This window comes from Mustelus asterias, chromosome 22 (assembly GCF_964213995.1).
Source record: "Mustelus asterias chromosome 22, sMusAst1.hap1.1, whole genome shotgun sequence".
Lineage (NCBI taxonomy): Eukaryota > Metazoa > Chordata > Chondrichthyes > Carcharhiniformes > Triakidae > Mustelus > Mustelus asterias.
Window position 1 is genome coordinate 24,961,668 of NC_135822.1, and position 24,477 is coordinate 24,986,144.

The following is a 24,477-nucleotide window of genomic DNA, read 5'->3' on the forward strand; positions in this document are numbered from 1 at the left end:
AAGAATAGACAGACCTCGCAGTAAGAAACCTGTTTTCGTCAAAGCATTATTAAAACACTCTGTACCATCAAAGTGTTCCTTGTACAAATATTATGTCGTATAATTTAGCTGGGGGGAGAAGTTTGTAGTTACTAATTTATTCAAAAAAGGGTCCTTGGCCAAACAAAGTTTGAGAATCATTGAGTTAGTCTGTAGTAAACTTAGACATGACATGAGGATAATTGAGAGTAATGGAAAACTTTGGAAACCATATGTCAAAAGTCGCCTGTTTTTCCAAGCAAGTCCCATGTCATGTCTCAAATTTCTCATGTAATGTATTTCCATATTATTTTCTGAAAGAAATCCTGTTTAGTTTGAATGAATCGATACTGCTTTCACCAAATCCCAGGGTTTTTATCTATTGATTGACTGTTTGCTCAATGAAATAATGTTTCTGTAGCTTTGTTCTGAATCTGCCTACTCCATTTCAAGAACAGGCTGTATCCTCTGGCTCCACTGCTCTGGGCAAGGTGAAACTGCTCCTTGGGATCAACATTATTGATTCCTTTTTTTTTGGAATCACAAGGAACAGCAATTGTATCGCCTTTCAACCTTCTTTACCAGTGAAAACATGAGCAATTTACATAATCTTTCAGCATAATCCAATCTCTCCATCCTTTTTAACCGCTCTGGTTGCTCTTTTCTGTATTTCAGTAACTGCAGGGTTCTCCTTATACTGCAGTGACCAGAACTGTAGACACAGTTCTGAGTGCAATTGCATTAATCATTTATAAGGTAACAGGATTATCTCAGTATTTCAGCTCGATATTGACCTTTATTCGCTACCACCAAGCATTGTTGCGACAGATCCATCTTGTCATTCAGGACCAGATCCCTTTCTAGGCATGTTATATTGTTATCATTTAAATAAGAAGCATTTTGCATTTCTCCATATTAAATTTCACCTGTCTGCTTAATTCCCAAGTAAATTCAGTGATGTGTACTTGGAGGAAACTCTGTATTTTTAATCTACTGTAATCCAATAACCCTGGGTTCACGCTATCCTTCACAGGGTTATCTAACCTACAGGTTTCTCTGATGTGGCCGCAGTTAGTTCCATTCCTCAATGTTTATTTGCTTCAGCTGGATAACACAGAAAGATTCTCTCTCTTCCTGTGGGAGAAGCTCAGAGTGGTCCAAGATGGAATTTAATTCCGTTAGAGTCTCCTATAGCTGGTGAGTCTTCAGTTGGTAGTCATGATGTGGAGATGCCGGCGTTGGACTGGGGTAAACACAGTAAGAAGCACAGTAAGCTAGTGGCTTTTGCTACCAAATAAACCTGTTGGACTTTAACCTGGTGTTGTGAGACTTCTCACTGAGTCTCCAGTTCACAGAGAGTGATCTGTTCAGCTCCTCCTCCTCCTCAATGGTTACTTCTGAGAATCTCCTACACCAAAACCCCCTGAAGAACCTGCTCCACCGCCAGGCTTGGTGAAAAAATACAACCAAAAAATGCGATTTAGCCCACTGGTATTCAGTTGCATGCCAGTTATCATGCACATACTAATTATCATGTGTTAGCCTCAGCTGTTTTGGTATTAATGCACTGTATGATAGTGAGGAGGCTGTGGTTAATATATACGTGAGTGGAGTGCCACATACCACACTGAGTATAATCTAGGTTTAATGTTTGATGTACTAGGGGGTTTCCCCAATATCCTAGACTTTAGTCACACAGTAATTGCGTAAAACATGACAAATAATTGCTTGTTAAATTTGTTGTGGAATTCATTGTCTCTTCTGGTAGTTACGTACAGGACTGGGTGCCAAATTGTGATGGTGCAAGGCCTGAGCATCTCATCTTTGAGCTATGAAATTCTAGCAGTCTTTAGTATTTTTAAACCGATGCAGAGTTATATCTGACACGATCTTGGCGGTTGGAGGAAGTTGCCAAGCACACAGCTATCTGCAGGATACTGTGCACAATCTTGATTTTACAGTAGCAGTTTGGTTAGAAGAAAGGAAATAAGCAAATTTGAGCGATTAGAACCAAAAAAAAAGGATGATAGATTTTGCTTGAGAGTCCCTGGCAGTGCAAAAGGAGATCCCAGAGAGTATATAAGATCATTCAATTTCTCTGGGTCTGGAGTTAGACATGTGTTCCTATGGCACTGCACTCCAGAAACATTATCTTTTGCATTTTACATTGTCGGCTTACAATCAGTAATGATGATCATGAAACATCCAGATTGTCATTTTAAAAACAAACACCAATTTCATTAAAAAAAAAATCTAGTTCACTAGTGTCCATCTCTTGGGCCGAAATGAGTTTTACTACAATATTGTTCTGCGGACTCTGACTTCTCTACGCAAAGTCGAAGATCTGCTTCTTGGATCTTATGTGGTCATGGGTCACTGTGGTATTGTGTCTATGGGAATACAGATGTTGCTTTTGAAAGACATGTCCCTTTTGAGCCATGGTCACATTCGCGTTTATCCCGGATAGGTTTGTTATGCCATGCTACCATTAGTTATATTGACACAATTATACTGAGTGGTTTGTAATGTCTAGTGAGTGCTTCCCCTTCACTGCTGGCTCATTGGGGAGGCCAAAAGTGCGATTCTTTTAAAAAAATCAACTTTGGGAGTATGCCCCTAAATATAAAAGGTCCTGCATTTAACACCCGTTTTCAAATACTGCCAGGAGTTGATAGTTATCTTGCTTTGAGCAACTGTGGAAATGCTGACTCTCCCCAAGTGTTCCAGCATCGTATAAAGAGTGGATGTTTTCTTTCTTCCCACCCAAGATTCAGGGTTACTTTGCTGCCTGTGAGGAGGCGACACCGGCGATTCGAAACCATGACAAGGTACTGCAGAGGCTGTGTGAGCATCTGGACCACGCCCTGCTTTATGGGTAAGAGCAAAAAGCTTCAATCTCACAATCGTGTCAGTGCCTGACATCCAGTGAACTAATTTTGATTTGCTGTCACTCTTGCTATGTTGGGTGTGGCTTGTATTGTGTTTTTAACTTTGAACACGAAAAATGGGAGACTCTTCCCAAAACCAATCCCATTAGTACACGTTGAGTCACATTTATACGTATTATCATTCCCAAACAATAATGGCAGCATTTTGCTTAAATGCTAAACCTAGGGAAAGTGTGCATATTGTAAAACTTGGGTGTAAAGTTTTGCCTACAGGCCAGGCAACCTTCATGTGCTGCTTCCACACAGGCTTCAGTACAATGATTCAAAAAAAGCTGCAGCAAGGTTATCCTAGATATGTTTCCCTTTCCCTTTGAAGTTCAGCCTGGACTTCGCAGATTATTGGACACCTTCTCATTTATTGAATGACTATTTTGCTTGACTACTTTCAGAACAAAACAAGTCGATGTTACATTGAAACCATTAGCCTACTTAAAGGCACTGAAATCATTATGCCTGATTTGGCTCCAGGAGTGAATTTACTGGCTGAATGAAATGTCCAGACCTTTTTAAATGTAATTAATATTGGGAGTCTCTGTTTTAACATCAGAAATTCAGCAATGGAAGATGAATTTTAAGAAAAAATATGTGCGATTGGATGAAACATAGAAAAACTACAGCACAAACAGGCCTTTTGGCCCCACAAGTTGTGCCGAACATATCCCTACCTTCTAGGCCTATCTATAACCCTCCATCCTATTAAGTCCCATGTACTCATCCAGGAGTCTCTTAAAAGTCTGAGTTTGCCTCCACCACCACTGACGGCAGCCGATTCCAAAACAAATTGCTTAGTTTCCTGCATATTTACAACTTTTAGCTGTTCGTCACTTTAATATTTTAGTCCTCCACATCCCAAAACTTAGCTTGGCCTCTTGTTTGGGATTTTACTGTCCACAGCGAAACAATCCCGAAGGTTGTTGATACCTCACACATCTAGGCTCCACAATCACCAGCAATCATGTCCCTAGGTGCTGAAGTCAATGTTGCAAAAGTTGCAGCTGTCGCGTCCAAGCTGAGTAAGAGTGTGTGGGACAACAGCAACCTGATTGAACACCAAACTGAGAATCTACCAGGCCCATGTCCTAGGTGCACTCCAGAGTGATGAAACTGGACAATCTGTGTTAGGCAGAGGAAAAGGCTGAACAGTTTGTACCTTTGCTATCTCTGATATATCCTCAGCATATTTTGGCGGGACAAGGTCACCTAATCAGATGTCCTGGAAATGTTTAATTCAGTAGTATTTCCTCATTACTAAGCCAGTAACACATGCACTGGCTCAGCCACATTCAGCAAATGGATGGCAGCCATATTCCCAAATACCTTCTGTACAGTGAATTAGCCAATTGACCAAGAACTTCTGGTCGCCCATATCCCTGCTACAAGGGTACCTGCAAGTGGGATACAAAAGTTACTGACATTGACACTAACGGTTGGGAGACAGTCGTTGATGGCCGTGACCTCTAGAAGCTGACTTTTCAGAAGGACATTGGAAAAGGCGAGCAGAAATGAGAAGCTCAGCTGGCTGAAGAGAGAGCCCCGGGGAAAATAGAGACCAGCAGAGCGTGCACCTTCTCTGTCCACTGTCTTCCTCCGCAACAATGTGGGCGGCACAGTGGTTAGCACGGCTGCCTCACAGCTCCTGGGACCTGTTTTCGATTCCACACTGTCTGTGTGGAGTTTGCACATTCTCCCTATGGGTGAATGCGTGTGTTTCCTCCGGGTGCTCCGGTTTCCTCCCACAGTCCAAAGATGTGCGGGTTAGGTTGATTGGCAATGTTAAATTGATCCTTAGTGTCCTGGGATGCATAGATTAGAGGGATTAGCGAGGTAAATATGCGGGGTTACAGTGATAGGGCCTGGGTGAGACTGTTGTCGGTGCAGACTCGATGGGCCAAATGGCCTCCTTCTGCACTGTAGGGATTCTATGAAATGCAGCAGACAGGGCTTCCTGAACCACACCGGGTGACACTTGACCACCATGATGCAAATGTATGAGATGGAAGACTGCCACCACGAGCAGTGCTGTAGGGTGTGACTTTGCATGTTCATGTTTAAGAAGTTTCAACATTCGGTGAGATATTTGGATGCCAAATTAAGGTCCCTGTGCGATCATGTCAGTCCCCTTATGGGACGAATTTTAACCACATGGACCATCTCTTCAGTAAATGCAATTTCCAGAAGAACTCTGAACTCCAAAAGGCCTTGTGTCTGTCCTGTGAAATTCTAGGCCCAGGTTAAAGGATTGAAATGGGGAGGAATGTTGACAGCATTATTTCAAAGTCCGTTTTGCAGGAATGAAAGCATAACAGACAGCAGGTTCAAGTCCCCGAAAGTAAATTATGGCACCTAACATGAAACTGATGTGTTTTCAGGAAGTCTTGAATCAGCAGCTTGTGTTGGGGCGCAATGACTAAAAGAGCAAGAATCTTCGATTCTCATGTATCATTGCAAAAGCTAAACATAGTCCCACAGGTGCAGCAATATCAGTCACTGCAACCTGAATTAATATCACCCACGCAGCCATTAAAACAAGTGTGTGAACTATTATTGAATTGAAGTGTATGAATTATAATTACATGCAAACAAAATTATCAATTTTACATGAATTGAGTAGGGGGAAAAAGCAGGTCTGCATATCCAGTGCACTATTCGGGTTAGTTAACTTTACCCAACGGTGATTCCCTTTTATCCTTCTAACAATATTTCATTCTTTTTTTTTAAAATGATATTGCTTTTGAGATTACGGTAGCTGTCAGTTATTTCACTGATGTGCCTTTCTGTACAAATTGTCCCTTTTTCAGATTTTCTTGTGTGTTTTTCAGTATTCGTGGATGTTTAGTTACTTCGAGTGCTTGTGTATTCTTGACTTGGAACTGAGGGCTGACAGTTGGATATTCCAGCTGATGTGTCTGTTGTGTGTCTGTGCTGATTTTTTTTCTCTCTTTAGTTTGCAGGATATTTCCTCTGGATACTGGGTGTTGGTCGTACATTTTACTCGCAGTGAAGCGGTGAAGCAGATTGATGTGCTGCAACATGTTGCCACTAACCTCGGCCGCAGTAAGTATCACACTCCAGATGTGCATCTAATTTACGTAATCAATTTGAGTTTGTACCATTTGGTTTAAAAGAGGAATTGGAATTGTTTACTTTGTTTTCTTTGCAGCTCTGTTTTCATCCTCTCCAACTTTCTTTTAACCCTCATCTCGTCTGTACATCAGACTATTCGGTCATCAGACCATCACTGCCAGGTCTGATCCTGTTGTCATGGAGTGCTCACACAGCACCTTTATGGCACTGGCCTCAGGATACTGATGAGCAGGAACCATGGATGACTTTGTACCTTGCTCTCTGAGGGTCATTAGTTCGTGGAATTCCTTCCCCAGAAAGCAATGTAGGCTGGGTCATTACATATATTCAAGGCTGAGTTAGATAGGGAGTCCGGGGGTATTGAAGGCAGAAAGGAAAGTGGCATAGAGGCCACAATTAGATCTGCCATGATCTTATTGAATGGTGAAGCAGGCTCCAGGGCCGATTGACCCGCTTCTGCTCCCGATTCTTGTGTTCTGTTGCAGTGGCCTTAGTACTGCTTCCTTTTTTGACCTATTTCAGTTGGTCCTTTTTCTCCCCTTAGGTCGAGCCTGGCTGTACCTTGCGTTAAATGAGAATTCTCTGGAGAGCTATCTGAGGTTATTCTGGGAAAATCAGAACCTGCTTCATAAGTACTACTTCAAGTAAGTCCAACTGCGGGTGAGCGCATGGAATTATCAAAACTAGCAGCATGGGGATCGAGAGTGGATGATTGACATACACCAGCTGGTGGGAGTCAACTATTAGGATTGCAGGATGTTCTGGTGTATGTTCCACAGATGACAGTGTCTAAACCGACCTGTGAAGCCTCAAAATCCCTCCAAAAATGGGGTCCCAATTATTCGCAAAGTACAAAAATGAACATCTGGCATGAGTGTTGGTGATCACCGTCTTGAAACCCTCCTGCACATCTTTACAACGTGGCCCATATCACCTGCTTGATTCCTTGCAGCCAGTTATAAGGTACCAGTAAGTAAATAAAATCCATTTGTGGGGTGCAAAATTCAGGCTGACCACTAATAAGGGCAGTAATTGGGTTGTTGAAGGGATCACCGAATAATTTCACAGGATAGTGAGCACCTATGAATGTGAGCTCTCCATTGTTCTAAATCATTATTGGCTCCTAATCTACACTGTCCCTCGTTGTGTTTAAGTCTGGCAGGACTAGGTGGTTCACTGTATTCTTAGGACAGTGCCCACATCTGGAGCAATTATCCTGATGAGAATGTGAGAATAGTATACATTTTCCAATTGGATTAATATCTTAAGCAGAGGTTTCAAAAGAAAATAATCAGAGGAAAATGAAGGGATGAGATGGTCTGGTAGATGTTACTGCCTCTCAACTCCTACTATCTGGAAAATTCATCATAGAATCCCTACCGTGCAAAAGGAGGCCATTCAGCCCATCGAGTCTGCACCGACCACAATCCCACCCAACCCATAACCCTACCTATTAACCCTAGTAACCTCCTGACACTAAGGGGCAATTTAGCATAGCCAATCAACCTAACCCGCACATCTTTGGAGTGTGGGGGGAAACCCACACTGATACGGGGAGAATGTGCAAACTCCACACAGACAGTGACCCAGGTCCCTGGCGCTGTAAGGCAGCAGTGCTAACCACTGTGCTACCATGCCACCCCAAAATTAATATCTCCACGTTACCATGTGTGATTTGTATGGAAAACGTACTTGTAAAAATAGATTTTTAAATATCTGCAGTTAAATGGATAATGTTTCAATGTAAATTGCACAGTCTCTTTACTAAGTGGTGAACTTGATTGTGCCTGATAGAGTACCTAAGATAAGACACAATACTTGTAACATGACAAAGCAAATATCTTATAAATAGAGGACGGTGGTCTGGTAAACATGGGATATCTTATTGTCTTGTTTCTCCAAAGGAACGCCCTGGTCTGCAGTCATGATCACCTGACCCTCTTCCTCACATTAGTGTCCGGCCTAGAATTCATTCGATTTGAGTTGGAACTGGTAAGGAACACAACTTCTTTAAATGATGTGGTGCAGGCTTTTAAAATGCTGAAAGGAACAGATGTAAATAGGTCATTTAACCTGGTCTGAGTGTGCAGTACTGAAAGTCAAGTGTATAGAATTAGTGAGCCTTAAGCAAGAGACCGGAATAATTGATTTTCTCAGTGTGAAGTTTGCAGGGCGGTAGGGAAAGACCAGGGGTGTTTCACTAAATGACAGCTCTTTCAAATAGCCTGTACTGCCACAATGGGCTCACTGGCCCCCTTCTTTGCCGTATGATTATGTGGAATAGGCATCATGTGTACGGGGCGGCACAGTGGTTAGCACTGCTGCTTCACAGCTCCAGGGACCTGGGTTCGATTCCCGGCTTGGGTCACTGTCTGTGCGGAGTCTGCACATTCTCCCATGTCTGCGTGGGTTTCCTCCGGGTGCTCCGGTTTCCTCCCACAGTCCAAAGATGTGCGTGTTAGGTTGATTGGCCATGCTAAAATTGCCCCTGAGTGTCCCGAGATGCGTAGATTAGAGGGATTAGTGGGTAAATATGAGGGTTAGAGGGATTAGCAGGTAAATATGTAGGGATACGGGGATAGGGCCCGGGTGGGATTGTTGTCGGTGCAGACTCGATGGGCCGAATGGCCTCTTTCTGCACTGTAGGGTTTCTATGGTACAGACACCATGAGTGGGATTTTCCAACTGCATTCGCCCCAAGACCAGAAAATCCCGCCCTCGAGGTCAACGGACCCTTTCCCTGCCCACTACGATTCCCGTGGCGAGCAGGGCGGTAAAATTCTGCCCCATGTGCACGCAAAGATCTTCCAACATTTATTTGCTGGTGATGCTGACTCCCAAAGTCGAGCTCCACACAGCTGGCTGCAAACCAAAAGCAACTTTGCCAAGATTTACTGAGATCAGTTGTAAGACCTTGTTTTCTTGGCAGTTGGATTTAGTATTTCCTAAAAAACAAAATTTACTTTTGCACTGAGGCTGATGTCAAGACCCCAAGCATCAATAAGTAACATCAGCTGCATGAGTTGTAAAAGTGGCCAAAGTCCTGAGTTACTGAACCAAGGGATCATAAGATCCAGAGGATGAGTAAATCTATGAGATGCAAGAATGATATTTATTTTGTAATTTGACCTGATGTATTTTGTCAGAGTGGCAGAAAGGAGCAAGCTCACAATACCTTCTTTCACTTGATTGACAATATTAGTGAGACTTGACAGAGTTTGTGAATGGTTGAGGGCTGATGGAAGTGAAAGGTGTTTTAGTCCATGTTCTGAAAAACTCTCTAATACCATTTTGCATTAAATCTTGAGATGTTAGTGCTTCTGAACTACTAAAAAAAATAGGCGAGCCCGTTTACCTTAAAAGACAATCTGAGATCTGTACACATAGTGCAAGTTTTACTATTAAGGCAGTTGTTTTTATATTGAATCTTCACAGTAACATCACTGTTAAGGTTTTGTTTTTGGTTCCTAGCCGCTGCCCATTCACGTTGTACTTTTGTTTGTTCCTCTAATTCTAGGATGTTCCTTACCTGGACCTGGCTCCATATATGCCAGAATATTACAAACCACAGCACCTGCTGGACTTTGAAGACCGCCTGCCCAACTCTTTGCACGGCTCCGACAGCCTCTCGCTCAATTCATTTAACTCTGTTACTTCCACTAATTTGGAATGGGATGATAGTGCCATCGCACCCTCCAGTGAGGGTAAGTTCCAAGCTTTTTGCTGTCGCCAAAGAATCCTCATTATAAACTTTCCTTGACATGTATTCATGGATTTAAGCTAAAAGACTGTACTGATCATGTTGGGTGTTCTGCCCGAGTAGGTTACAACATTTTGTGGTGTATGAAGAGTCAACCCTGCCGTTTGCGGGTTAAAGCCAGCGTTTCCCCATCCTAGTCATGGTTCAATGACCATGCTTGAAAATGGATGTTGGGCAAGTGTGGGATTGAACTTGTCCCGTCTGTGTAGCATAGACTATTGGTATTTGGCATCTAAGCAGCCAAGTGACACAGGCAGTTGGCCAAGGTCCTTGAGTGGCATTTTGAAATCATTGTGCCGTAAGAGTCAAAATATTCTGAAGATAAATGGAGGTCTATTGATTTCTTTTTCTCTCTGGCATGCTTTGCATGACCTTTCGGAGGAACAGGTCAGGGGTCCTAGGTAGGATAATGGAAATTCTCTCTATTAACTCTTATTACAACAGGGCTCCCAAAGAAACTGTCTCAACCACAGAGCTCGAAGATTACTTCCTAGAATCCCTACAGTGCAGGAGGCTGCCATTTGGCTCATTGAGCCTGCACCGACAGCAATCTCACCCAGGACCCACCCCCGCAATTCCACTCATTTAACCTGCTAATCCCCCTGACACTAATGGACAATTTAGCATGGCCAATCAACCTAACCCTCAAATCTTTGGAGTGTGGGAGGAAACCGGAGCACCCGGAGGAAACACGGTGAGAACGCGTAAACTCTGCACAGTGGCCCGAGGCTGAAATTGAGCCCGGGTCCCTGGTGCTGTGAGGCAGCAGTGCTAACCACTGTGCCACCGTGCCCCAAAATTACCTATTGGAAGAGCTCACAAGCTCTCCCTTTCATCCCAGTGATGAATGAGGAGGACATGCATGTACGGCATGAATAACTCTGAACAAGTCAATGAAAATCACTGAGCAATTTAAAAAAACACATATATATTTTACAGAGAAGACATCATAATCATTCCATGCTGTATATCTCAATGACTGTGTTAATCAGCACCAGTCATAATGAAATGATGTGACGTGCTGCAGTTAGTGAAGTGAAAATTTATTCATCCTCAATCTGACCTTGAAATGCATATCATGCAGATGGTTCAATAGTTAATAATTTGAATGTGTTCTGCATGGTGGAGCACAAGTACAGATTGCAAGGAAATTGTGGTTTTGTAGTTGAAATGCTTCAAAAGCTAATGGATAGTCCATCACAAGCATGGGTTGTAATGCAATATCTGCTGTAATGCAGCAAACATCCATATTCTGGAGTCCTTCACTCGCTTTTACAAATCACTCCGATATTGACTCTGATAAATTATGACTTGTTAGAAGCTTGTTTGATCTGCAGACATGATTTAATTGCAAGTAATAGGTCATAGATCCAAGGGTTGAGCTGCGAGGAGAGAACATTAAAAAAAATGAAGGTTGCATTCCCTATAATTTCAAAGGTTATGCATTGATTTAGTTGAAGCTCAAGATATTAAAGGAGCATAGTTTTGGGAGAAAGGATTTCCGTTCATTGCAGAGTGTAGGACCAGGAGACACAGTGTAAAGATTTGAGCCAACCCTTTCAGAGGTGAAATTAGAAAACGCTTCTTCATGCACAGACTGATAGAAGTTTGGAGCTCTCTTCCGCAAATGGCAATTGGCACAAAATCAATTAATTTTAAAACTGAGATTGATAGTTTTTTGTTCGCCAACGGTATTAAGGTAAACAGAGCAAAGGCAAGTGAATGGGGCTAGTTTGCAGATTAGTCATGATCTGATTGAATGGTGGAACAGGCTTGAGGAGCTAATGACTTGCTCTCTTCCCTATCATAGATGAACATTTTGCTGTGTCACAGAATTTGTGCAGCAGAACCTGAGAAGCATGTTTGGCATTGCATATGCTTATTCTGCGCTGTGCAGAATAACTGCCAACTAGTAATCACTGGATGCATATATAGTTCAAACATGCTTTGTAGGAGGTTCACACATGGTATGCAACCTTCAGCATGAAGAAGACCAAGTCATAGAAACTAGAAGCAGGAGTAGGCCATTCGGCCCTTCAAGCATCCTTCGCCATTCATTTTGATCATGGCTATTCATCAAATTCAATATCCCGATTTCCCCCCCCCCCCCCCCCCCCCCCCCCATATCCCTTGATCCCTTTTTCCCCAAGAGCTATATCTAATTTCTTCTTGAAATCAGACAACGTTTGGCCTCAACTACATTCCGTGGTAGTGAATTCCTCACATTCACCTCCCTCTGGGTGAAATCATTTCTCCTCCCATCACTTCTAAAAGTTTTACCCCTTATCCTCGAACTATAACCCCTCCTCTGGGCTCCTCCACCATTGGGAACATTCTTTCTGAATCTACCCTGTCTAACCCTGTTAGAATTTTGTAAGTTTCTATGAGATTCCCTCTCACTCTTCTAAACTCCAGTGAATATAATCCTAACCGCCTTAGTCTGTCCTCGTATGACAGACCAGCCATCCCAGGAATCAGCCCGGTAAACCTCCGCTGTCCACCCTCTATAGCAAGGACATCCTTCCTCCGATAAGGATGTCAAAACTGTGCACAATATTCCAGGTGTGGCCTAGCACAGACCCCTGCGGAACCCCACTAGTTGACTGCTAATCAGAAAAAGACCCATTTATGTCAACTCTTTAGTCAATATCTATTGTGAGCCATGAACCACCACGTTCCTATTTGCAAATAACTACTGTCACCAGCAGAGACTACAAGTCTGCATCTGCCCAATCGTGGAATACACCTTTTTTGCTTTGGGCTCAGTACAGTCCAAGCCAAGCAATCCAGTGGAACTGGAAGAGTTTGAGCTTCAATCCAAAGTCAATAAAAAATAATGTAGGCAGCAGCACCACAAGAATTGTTACTGCTTCAGCCATTATCAAATACATTAATCTACCAAGTACACCAATGGCAAGCATTGACACATCACTCAAGCCTGTGGAACTCAGTTTCACCACTTAGGCCATTGACCCTTGAATGCAGAATTAGAAAGAAACTTAATCAAACAGGGTGGTAGAGCCAAGCATTAGGTAGAGCCAACATTTTAAAAAAGTTTGATTTTTGCAACAATGCATTTTCTCCTGGATTTATTTTTAAAAGGTTTCAGCAGTCAGATCTTTGTGGACATCAGTTTTTGTTCTAGCTTTTGGTGCACACTCATTTTGCCTCCCAAAGCACACAAGTTTCCAGTGTTCACTACATGGATCATATTTACCTTCAGTTAACAGCAAATGTCAGGGTAAATGAGGTTTACATTACGCATTGTACACCAAGGATTGTGTCAACCAACACTTCTTGCCGTGTTGCTTCAAGTAACAACCTAAGTGTGAGCACCATGCAGTCTGGGCAAGTAGTTTTGCTCCCCCTGCCTGTACTGTGTCTTTCTTAACAAAACGTTATGAAAGGCAGCATACCTCATTAATCCTGCCGTGTAACTGGGAAGTTTCCACACTGCCAACAGCTGGTATTACTGTACTGCCAACAAACAACTCTGCAGCATTAGTCAGCAAGAGTTTTTTTGTCTGTTAAATCTCAGCTGTTTCTAATCTGCTAACAGGAAAAACGCTAGCATAGCAGGAAGAGAGAGTTATAAACCGTAACAGACAAGGAAAACAACAGGAAAACAAACCATAATCAGAAGATGGTGCAGGTTACTGGAGAACTAAATACATTCATTTTTTTATTACTGAAAACATACACTTGTTTATAACTGGAGCTGTTACTCTGGGACATAAAAGGACAGATGGCTGGAATTAGGAGTCATTCATTGATCCCCCACCCTCCACCAACACACCCAAAATTGGTAAAAACTGGATGATGTTTGGTAGTGTTGCTTAATGTTCATTGATGGAGTGAGAAAGCAGGGTGAACCCAAACACTCAAAAGATACGCCTACATTTTGGCCTGGATTGTCCTTTTGTCTTACAATTGAACTTATCTACTCTTGTAGCTGGCACAAGCCAACTAGGTAATTCTTCAAACTTGTTAAGCTTGAACTTTTCTACCAAACAGTAGATATTTTTGTTAGGAAGTGATAAGACAGCATAACCCAGAAGACAGTCTCTGCACAGTGTGAACATCTTTACATTTGTTCCTGCAGTGAATTGGAGGGACAGCAATCTGACAAGGCCTCTCATAGGTATGTCTTGCTCTTTGATTGGGAGGCGGCTTGCCAAGTAACTGAAACATTTTCTGTGTTGTGGATAATTTATGAAGTAAGGTTTGCAGTGCTGAACTTGTCGCCGTCGGAGAAAACATGATTTGAAGTGGGAGAGGTTGGTTTTGGTCAAAATGTTGAGGCTCGGACAAATATAGAGGTTTTGGCTTGTTGAATTTCAGGTCAGCACAAAGCCTGGCTATATGTTATTGAAACAGAAAAAATGGCCTTGGGGTGAGGAATGCAAGGATGTCCCTCCAGCGCATTCGGAGCAATAGGCCATTATGGGTTAGCATTTTAAGGATCGGGATCTCAAAATTGTGGGTTGAATTCATTTGGATGGATTGTCATTCGACTTTGCAATTTGAGGTTTATTTTAATTCATTCCTGGAAATGGGCACAGCTAGCAAGGCTAAGAGAAGGTGGTGTTGAGTTCTGTCTTGACCTGCTGCAGCCAGTCTGGTGTAGGTACACTCACTGTGCTTTTGGGAAGTTCCCAGGATTTTGCCCTAGCAGACTGCAGGATACTGTAGAGTAATGACTTAATTATTAGGGTGGGATTTGTAAACAACTGCACCACACCCAATGAGCATTGATTGCTATGAGCTCTCGCTGCTTAGTGTACACGTCAATACGAAGTGTGCTGGATTTACGTGGGCTAATTGCAGCGCTCCAATTTCAAGTACTGTATGTATTTTGCAGCCCAAACCATGGCTGCACTGTGGGATGTAGAGCACTGGCTTGGGGGATAGCAATGTTTCAACATTGCAATGTGTTGACACACAATTAGCAGTGATGAAAAATTGGTGACTGTCAGGATCAATATCAGCTAAGGATGTGGTTTAATTGAGCAATAATCTCCAGATGAAGAAGTGTGGGGGCTCTATGGACTTGTATTGTACAAGCAAATTGATACTCAATAGTGTACTTAAAAACACTCTGCTGTTAAGAAACAGCCGCGTTTTCTGTTGTCCACGGTCAAGGAAGTGATATTGAATATGTTACACATTTCAATGCTCTGCGTCAGGTTAGACACCGTAAATCTTTTCCACTTGAACCAGAACGGCCTTTTCCCTCCCCTTTACCAGCCATTCCATGGCCTCTTAAGTGAGATTGCCAACTGGGGATAGTGTTTTTGTATTTTATCATCATGTCCCGAGCTTGGTTCACATGGAGTCTCGTGCCCGCCTAACAAATAGAGAACTTTCATTCCAACTTTCTGGTTCTGGTTTTAAACCCAATGGTCCCAGAGTGGAAAAACATCATCCATTTCCTGAGAGGGGTAACAGCCCCATCTCGAGTGTGTCCAACACCTGTAAAAAGATGGTTGGAAGGCAATTGGAATGTGGAATTGTTTGTGGGTATTGCTGGAACAACCGTCAATACCTTTCATCTATATGTGACACTGAATACATCTCATGCTATTTGAATGTGACACCATGACTTCCATTGTTACAGATTTTGTTTTTTTTTTGTGTGTTTTTCTCTTCCTTTCATTATAGATTATGATTTTGGAGATGTCTTTCCTGCAGCACAGTCCATACCCAGCACAGACTGGGAAGGTGGGACTCTCTTAGGCTTGTGTTGCTGCCTGTTGCATGCTCTGTCCCTAACGCTGTCTGTCTCACTCACTGCATGCCTGCCAGGGCTGCTTCAGTGGTTGTGTTCATGTGCATTTGGTGTTGGACAGAGAAAAAAATGGCTGAAATCATGAACTGACATCTTTAACATGATTCTGTGGTGATGGCTTTCACATCGTAATCAGAGCTAGTATAATCTGGCTGTTTTGCAGAAATCTTAATTGCAACACATGCCTTTTTGGATAATAAATGCAACCTTAGTAGTTTCTTTTGCATTTCAAGAATATATATTTTTTAATTCCATTGTGTAGCACAACTGTGACTAACATCTCCGACAGACAACTAGAACCTGGCAGGCAACTAGAACGAAGCCAGATCTTGACATACAGAGCCTCTCTGACTTGGCATAGGTTTGTTAAAGGAAATCTATCTCGCCTGTAAGAGTCAACTCGTGTTGCCCAGCTACTAAAGACCGACAGATTATTCTGTGATTTTGATTGCTGCGTGCTTTGACTTTGGTTCACCGAGTGTAATCATATAATCCTACAGTGCAGAAGGAGGTCATTCGGCCCATCGAGCCTGCACCGACCACAATCCCACCCAGGCCCTATCCCCATAACCCCATGCATTTCCCGAGCTAGGCCCCCTGACACTAAGGGCAATTTACCATGGCCAATCAGCCTAACCCACACATCTTTGGACTGTGGGAGGAAACCCACGCAGACACGGGGAGAACATGCATACTCCACACAGACAGTGAAGTAATATTCAGGGATAATCTTTTTCACTTTGGATTTACTCCATTCTAATTTTAGTTGTATTTTTAATGTAGGACTGTTGCCCAAAAGTTTAGAAACCTGTGTATTGCTTAACATAATGCAGTTTATTTTTCGTCTCCTTTTTCTTATGTTGAAATAAGCCCAGCTCCCCAATGGTGAGAATCAACGTGGACATAGTTCTTTTTAGGATGTTTTTTGATGCGACTGTCCTTGATGTAGTGTGGCAAAGTCACCAACCTGGACTGACCCAAGGCGTTCCATAATGTCACCCTTTTACAATCTCACCCTCTGCTGTTTCCTTTCTGCCAAATTGATCCGTGTTTCATGTCATTGGGACTTGTAAGAGTAACTGGATCTTCACAATGCCCTGAGGGACCCTTGTCAAAGCATAAGTTATTATGCTCAAACTCTTGGAAAGATGGAGCCACCTGGCTATATTGTTTATGGCTTTTCAGGACCAGTGTCCTTCTAGGAGGGAGCAGATAATTTCACCATTGGGTGTATCATCAAACTGGAGTCACATACTACCAGAAATATACAATACCATGAGATTTTCATTCACTCTGCTTCATGTATATGTTTGGAAACTCTGCCACGTGCAATACCAGCTGGTTGATTCTAGGTGTGAGAATTGAGATTTGTGGTCATCAGTCAACTCTTGGCCTTTATAGATAGCAATTGTTGACAGTCTCCACACACACACACACACACACACCATCCTCTCTCTCCCCCCCCCCCCCCCCCCTCTCCCCTCACCAACTCCTTGTCCTTCTCACTTGGCTTCCAAAAGGTTCAATAGTCTAGAACGACCTGCCCCTCATCATCTGCCAAATAATGGCAGGTATTTTATGTTGTGGGATTTTCCTTGGTGAGTGTTTTGATTCAGCAGTAAACAGGAAATGATTTGTATTGTGGCTATGCCTGAATGCCAGGAATTCTGCAACCTATCCGTTGAAGAAAATGTCTTCCAGTGCTCGTCACTGTTGAGGTATCCTCAACCTGGAGCTATAGCATCAGCGCTAGCCACCACTCGTGGTGACGCTGCTGAACAACTGGCCCTCGGATTGATTGGGTTGGCAGTTCTGGGAATGGGCTGCTATCCTCAACTGGATGGCAACCCTGGCGAAGGCCTGTTAATTGTCCACTGCCAGCAAAATGCCAACCCAGTGTCACACTGGCTAATGGAGCAGAGTCAGCTCCTGTTTTCACTCCTGGCAACGGAACTTCCAGCTCCTTTGGAAAAATTCAGCCCTCCAGAGCATGAATAAGAGAAGTAGGTGAGTGGAATCTTCACAACTTTTGGTTGCTATCCCTGTTGGCTTTTGGGAAGTTTTTTTGCTTTCTATTCTTCTTCCAGCCGAACTGCCTATGCTATCTACAATGGAGCTTTTTATTGGATCTATGTTGCTGTGTTTATTGTACATCATGGTTCCCTCATCAGATCTGAGACATTACTGAACACTGAACAAGGTGTCTCATTTGGATGGGTGCCCTCTTCTTCCACAGAAGAAATACTAAAGCAACTAGATTCCTGGGACAGCAGAATGTCTATATTCCTAATTGGAGATAACCATGTGCTGTTGATGCTGGTGTTAAGTGAGTGAATCTGTAGTCCTCGGTGTAGGATTACAGAGATGGTTCTAAGTGATTGTGGGAGATGAGCTGGACTATACACTAATTTTCAGTCTTGCTTAAAATGCTGCTTCTGATAACCCCATTCTCTTTGCCGATTTGATAATGTAAGAAAATATATACTTTCATTTAAATTAAAACTATCCCAGAAATAAACATTGCTTTCTACACCTTTTTTTTGTACTTATTTCCTGTAGAGGGTGAACTGACAGACACAGTCAGCAGCTGCCCTCGATCTGGAACCTCTGAGAGTCTGCCGTCAAACAGCAAGCCCAACACCAGGAGCCCAACCCTACGCTACAACCCCTTCAATAATGAGAAAGAGGAATCTCCGCAAACGCCAAATGGCACCGTTGTGCCGTGTCCTGAGCCCGACAGAGAGGCGAGCACGCCAGATCTCCAGGAGAGCAGCACAGAGCTTGAAGTAATTAGGTCAGCCATTGTGATTAGGACTTGACTGGGGAGCTGGAGTGTGATTTAACTTTCACTGGAAAATGTACAATCTCATTTTGATCCCTGTCTCCTAAAGAGGTGGCATTAACTTTCATATTGCTTTGTTTGCCTTTAGGTACGTGACAAAGTACTGCTCTTCCCGGGTGTCCTTACTAATATTTATCTCCCAACCAGCATCACTTTTAAAAAAAAATCTGATCACATTGCTACTTGTGTGAGCTGACTTTTTGCAAATTGCCTACATTACACGATTGCCTACTTCAAAATAAGTACTTAATTTGCTGTAAAGTGCTTTGGGATGTTCTGAGGTTGTGAATAGTGCTGTACAAATGTAGGTCTATTTTTCATCCTGTGCCACACCTATCAGTTGTAACCTCCTGGATCTGTGTGGACTAGTTTGTGAAGAGCTATGGTCTTCAAACCATTAAATGTTACAAAACTGCCTGGCCACTACTGAAAGGCAGAACCCAATATGTTTGGAAATGAATGTAAGCCCATGGTTTATTGTGCACTGAGCTAATATAACCATGCGCTACACTGCTGTACAGTCTTTGATATCTGCTCATTTATATTTGCATTCTGAATTGTCATCTTTCCGCAATAAAATGTACAGTCAAAGGGTTCTGTCTATGAACTTTGAGTGCTCTGCCAATCGTGATTGGACAGTACCAGTGTTCCACTGAGTGTCGGGTGGCAAAACACATTGGGAATAAGGCTAATTGACTTAAATTTAAAATTAATTCTTCTATCTTCAAAGACTATTTTCATTTTGATCTGTGATTTAGGGAGAGTTCAGCGGGAGCATGCCACTTGATTGTCTTCCTTCTTTCTCTTGCTGTGATGTAAATCAGTTGATTCTGACTGCCCTTCGATACTTTGCCCAGGAGCGGGAACTTTGACTCCTATTTTTTTCCCCCTCACTAGCCCTGGGTGCTGAGACCAATTTTGTAGCAATGCCAATGCCTCCCCCCTACCCCTGGCTAAGTTCAACCAACTTGGAGCCTTATGCGCCGTAAGTCAGTGGAAGGTGCATTTCCCTCCTGTAACATTTGAGGAAGTTGCTGATTCTAATTGTTTATGATTTCAACTCCACAGATTAGCAAAGAAGAGGAGAACGCCCAAGAAGAAAAGAGCAAAGTCTGAGGAACAAATTCTTGATGCTAAAAATGCAGATGTACAGCTGTCAACAGGGGAAGGCGCCAAGTCCAAGCAGGGCAGTGATTCTGAAGAACAGAGTGATGAAATGGGTCTGCAGAAGTCCCAAGGGATTGCTGCTGGTGAGGAGGGCTGCAACTCCCAGGACAAGATGTTACAGCTGACGCGTAGAGAGTCTGATGTGGATGCCCCCCAGCCAGGTCTGCTAATACCACAGATGAAGGACACGTCTATGAACAGTGTTGGGAATCCCTTGAGCAAGGTGATGGAGCAGCTCAATGGGACGTTGGATGCCAACACGTGGACGTCAGATGGTGATCATCCTGAGCAGCCCTTTCGGACTTCTGTCCCGGGGGAAGCCCCGGATGAACCTTCGTATAGCCAGTATAGTGAGCGGATGCCACCTGCCGTGGATTTCTACAGGTTTGCCCTCGAGAGTCCAGGTGCTGGTGCAACAGGTAGCTGCAACTATGACCTTGCAGGGGATGGCCAACCAGCGCATGTTTTTAGTGGCCATGAGGTTGCTGGCACAGAAGCGTGCGAAGGAGAAAAAGTCCCTGATGCTGTAGAGGAACCACGGACGACAGAGGAAGCTGCTGTCCCAGAGTGCCACAGAACAGAAAGCACAGACGCTCTTCCAGAACAAGATAAACTGGCTGATGTTGAAACCGGCAAGGTATCAGAGACAAATGTGGAGCAGTTGGAAATTCAGACTTTAACCTCTGAGGGTACAGAGGAGGAAGAGAAAGCTCAAAGTAGCCCCTCAGAACTAACCCATTCTGCTGAGTTCAGGTAAAGTAGTGTGATCGTTAAATATTCTAACTGTGTTTAGTCATAATTAGAAATATAATATTTTCTAAAGTGCAAAGCAAATTAAATTTAGTGTTTGCGTAATGGAAGCTGTAACTCGCCGTAACTCTATTAACTGCTCCAAACACTCCATGGAAACTCTTTAGGCTTATGTTTACGTCCTTCATCTCTGTATTTGACATTGAAATATTCAGTTCACAGGAAGTTTTATGATGCCCTTCATTCCAATTTTCAATCAGTTGATTTTTCATAAAATGTACATGCTAAAGTCCTGAAAATAAGTCAGCCAGAATGACAGGACTGGAAAAGGTAATTGCAGCCCACCTGGCTGTTGCTAATGTTCCTCAAAATCCCACACCTTGCTCCCTCTTTCATCAAAAACCTATTCCCCTCCCTCTTGAAGCTGCTGATGCTGTTTGTCTCCATGTTCTGTGTTATCAATCTGCCCCACACATTCTAATCTGTACTGTAGTTTGTGTGTCTGTTGAATTTCTCAGTTCCCATCTCTGATTTCAATCAGTTAAGAGGAATAAACTAAATCTCTAAAGATTTAGGAGCTTAGTGCTTTGGATTAAACCTTGGCTTTTCACCTCTGGAACCTAGGTTTGAGTGCAGCTCAAACTGATGGAATGAAAGTGTATTTTTGTGTCTGGCTGTAAAAATCCTACATGGAAAACATCTGGGTAGTATTTTTAAAATTGTCCCAAATTGACAATCTTTCTTGGCGAGGGGACAAGATTATTGTTGTGAAAAGATGTTATAATAGGGCAGAGTGGATAAAGTTTTTAACTCTGCATCTAAGCTATGCTTAGTGTAAATGGAGCATGTTGGGGAGCATCTCGAGAATAATGATCATAATATTGAGGAGAAATTTAGAATAAAAGGAGAAATTCAGAATTTAAAAAAACCTAACTGGAAGAGGGCTAATTTTATCAAATTGAAGAGGAGCCTGGCTCTGGTAAATTGGAGTCAAAGACCAGCAGGCAGAAATGTACTGTAGCAATTAGAGGCCTTTAATGAGGACATGGTTCAGGTACAGTTTAAGGAACATTTGAGGAAAGGGAGAGCAACCAAAGCCAGAGCTCTCTGAATGACTAAGCGATTAGAGAGTAGGAAAAAGAATGGGCTGTGACAGCTGACAACTTGATAGTGCAGGGAAAATCAGACTAAATATTAAGGGCAAATGAAAAAGGAAATAAAAGGACCAAAAAAGACAATACGAGAATAGATTAGTGGCTAACATGAAAGGGAACCCAAATGTAATCTTATGGCATATTAACAGTAAAATGGTTATCAAAGGAGTGGTAGAGTTGATTTACGACCAAAATGAGGAATTGCTGGTGGAGGTAGAAAGCGTGGCTAAAGTACTAAATGAGTACTCCTTTGCCTTTGTGTTCACTGAGTGTTACAATCTTGTTGGGGACTGTTAACATTTAAAGAAGAATTCCAACCGTCCAGTAATTAACTGACAGAACCTACACCACAGGATTTCACTTTTTAAACAAAAACTCATCTTTATTGTACGTCAAAAAGAATTAAACAAAATAAGCACTATTAACTAAACACTATAGTTTATGAAGACTTGTGCGATAAACTCTCTTATTCCTCCTTCCTGTCCCCAAGAGTTCTGTTATCTTACCAAATCTTGAAGGTTCATTCACTTTTCCTGGGACCAACCCAAAAGGTATACTGTATACCATATCCCTCCAGCATTTAGTTCTCAATTTCCAGCTATGTCGCCAAGGTAAAATTTTATGGGGATCCTTCCGTTAGCTTTTTGGTTATGTGACTCTCTACCTTTTCTTTACTGGCCTCGTGACTGTAGATGCCCCTTGTTCGGGTTGCTAACTTGTATTGAATTGCCTTCCTACAGCTTCCCAAGCTTGCTGACTGCTTTCTGCCACAAGGCTCTGTGAGGACCACTGTAGATTTCTTCCTCGCCAAACTGGTCAAATCTTCCAGCTGCTTTTCCCATGCAAAATCCAATCTGAAATAGAATCCCACCTGCATTCCACAAGATGAACAATAAAGTTAGTATTTTCCTTGCTTTAAATGCAGGCCTCACCTCCTGTTTGGTGTTCTTAATCCGGTGAGATGCAACCTTCATCATATCAAAACTACAACTGCTTCTATCTGTAGAGCTGCCTGCTTCTGTCAGTAAACACATGCAGATAAATTAAACAGAAGAACCTTCCACCCCACATCCTCTCTCCATGACAATATAGCATACTCTTGGATGTTCTCAAACAGAAAAGTAAATTAATCATTTTGCCTTCCATGCCACTCTCTGATTCTGTAACCCAAATGAATAAATTCTATTCTTGATGGTGTTTTACAACCCTCTTTCCTAGACGCTAGATATTCACAACACACGGCAGATGAGTTTTCCAAAGCTATGGTCAATTAGGTTACTGGGATACCGAACAAAATAAGAATAAATAGAGGGGGTACTAGGAGGTACTACGACTTGTGTCATTGTCTGTGTGAAGTTTGCACGTTCTCCCAGTGTCTGCGTGAGTTTCCTCTGGGTGCTCCAGTTTCCTCCAACAGTCCAAAGATGCGTGGGTTATGTGGATTGGCCATAGTAAATTGCCCCTTAGTGTCAGGGGGACTAGCAAGGGTAAATGCATGGGGTTGTGGGGATAGGGCCTGGGTGGGTTTGTTGTCGGTGCAGACTCGATGGGCCAAATGGCCACCTCCTGCACTGTAGGATTCTATGAAAGCTGGCAGTACTAAAAGTAGATAAATCACCCAGTCTGGATAGAAATTGCAGAGGCTCAATCCTCCTTGGATACAAGGGTAATGTCAAAAGGTTGCAGAAGTGCGAGTGGTGCACTCTAATTTAAAAAAAAAAAGAGGGTAAATCTGAAATTATAGGCCAGTTAGTTTAACATCAGTGACAGGGAAGCTTTAAAGAAACAATAATCTGGGAAACGATTACTAGCCACTTGGACAAGCATGGTACAATAAAGGAGACTGCTGATTTATCAGGATAAATCATGTTTGGATAACTAGATTGTATTTTTGACCTGACAGTGCAGACTTTTTAACGGGCATTTGAAGTGCCAAATATTAGGGTAATAAAATTGAAGCCTCTGGATAAAAGGAACAGTAGCAGCATAGATGCAAATTGACTAAGGGATAGAAAAGGGATTGTGGTGAATGTCTGGCTTTTTTTGTCTATACTTTGATCACTGCTGTTTTTAATATTAATCAGCTGGGTGTGGGTGTACAGGGCAGTTTCAAAATTTGAAAACTTACACCGTGTGGAAGTCTGGTTTAAAAAGTGAGGAAGGTAGTAACAGACTTCAAGAGGACGTTGGCTCATGAAATGGGTGGGCACACGGCAGATGAAATTCGATGCAGAAAAGTGAGGTGACAGAGAAGACTCAACTGAGATTTGGTCGGCATGTTAAGCTTCGAAATAAAATAAATAAGCTATTTCCAGTGGCTGAATTGTCAATAACCAGAGGACACGGTCTCAAGGTGATTGGCAAAACAGCCCGAGGTGGCATGAGGAAAAATTTTTTTTGCGTAACAAGTGATTAGTATTTTAAATGTACTGCCCGATGAGATGTTGGATGCAGCTTTTGATTTGATTTATTATTTTCACATGTATTAGTATACAGTGAAAAGTATTGTTTCTTGCGCGCTATACAGACAAAGCATACCGTTCATAGAGAAGGAAACGAGAGAGTGCAGAATGCAATGTTACAGTCATTGCTAGGGTGTAGAGAAAGATCAACTTAATGCAAGGTAAGTCCATTCAAAAGTCTGACGGCAGCAGGGAAGAAGCTGTTTTTGTGTCGGTTGGTCCGTGACCTCAGACTTTTGTATCTTCTTCCATAGTAGCCTTCAAAATGGTTCCATGCTGTACTAGGGTTCGTAAGATTTGCAACTATGCTTTGCTCAATTAACCTTCCCTCTTTTTCTTTCCCCACCTCCATCTCTACCTTGTGTCTGCCTCAATGTAATTTCTGAATTACCCATCTCTGGACCCCAAGTTCTAACATTCAGGCTGTTTGCGAGTGACCTGTTGATCTCTGTTGTCAGATAGCAAGTGAAAGTAGCCTGCGATGACAACTCTTTAAGCTTTTTT

General features: G+C 42.6%; 1 protein-coding gene across 2 annotated transcripts in view; it reads left to right on the plus strand.

Moving 5' to 3' along the window:
• Positions 1-24,477, plus strand: part of plekhm2 (pleckstrin homology domain containing, family M (with RUN domain) member 2) — a 58,656-nt gene that overhangs the window by 11,101 nt on the left and 23,078 nt on the right. The window contains exons 2-10 of one of the 2 annotated variants that reach the window (XM_078238994.1): positions 2,787-2,893; positions 5,911-6,020; positions 6,595-6,694; positions 7,955-8,042; positions 9,568-9,754; positions 13,913-13,951; positions 15,472-15,531; positions 18,158-18,392; positions 19,509-20,360. In XM_078238994.1, coding sequence (XP_078095120.1) covers positions 2,787-2,893; positions 5,911-6,020; positions 6,595-6,694; positions 7,955-8,042; positions 9,568-9,754; positions 13,913-13,951; positions 15,472-15,531; positions 18,158-18,392; positions 19,509-20,360 — 1,778 coding nt within the window. The remainder of the gene's footprint in view (positions 1-2,786; positions 2,894-5,910; positions 6,021-6,594; positions 6,695-7,954; positions 8,043-9,567; positions 9,755-13,912; positions 13,952-15,471; positions 15,532-18,157; positions 18,393-19,508; positions 20,361-24,477) is intronic. The other variant, XM_078238995.1, reaches the window with a different exon arrangement.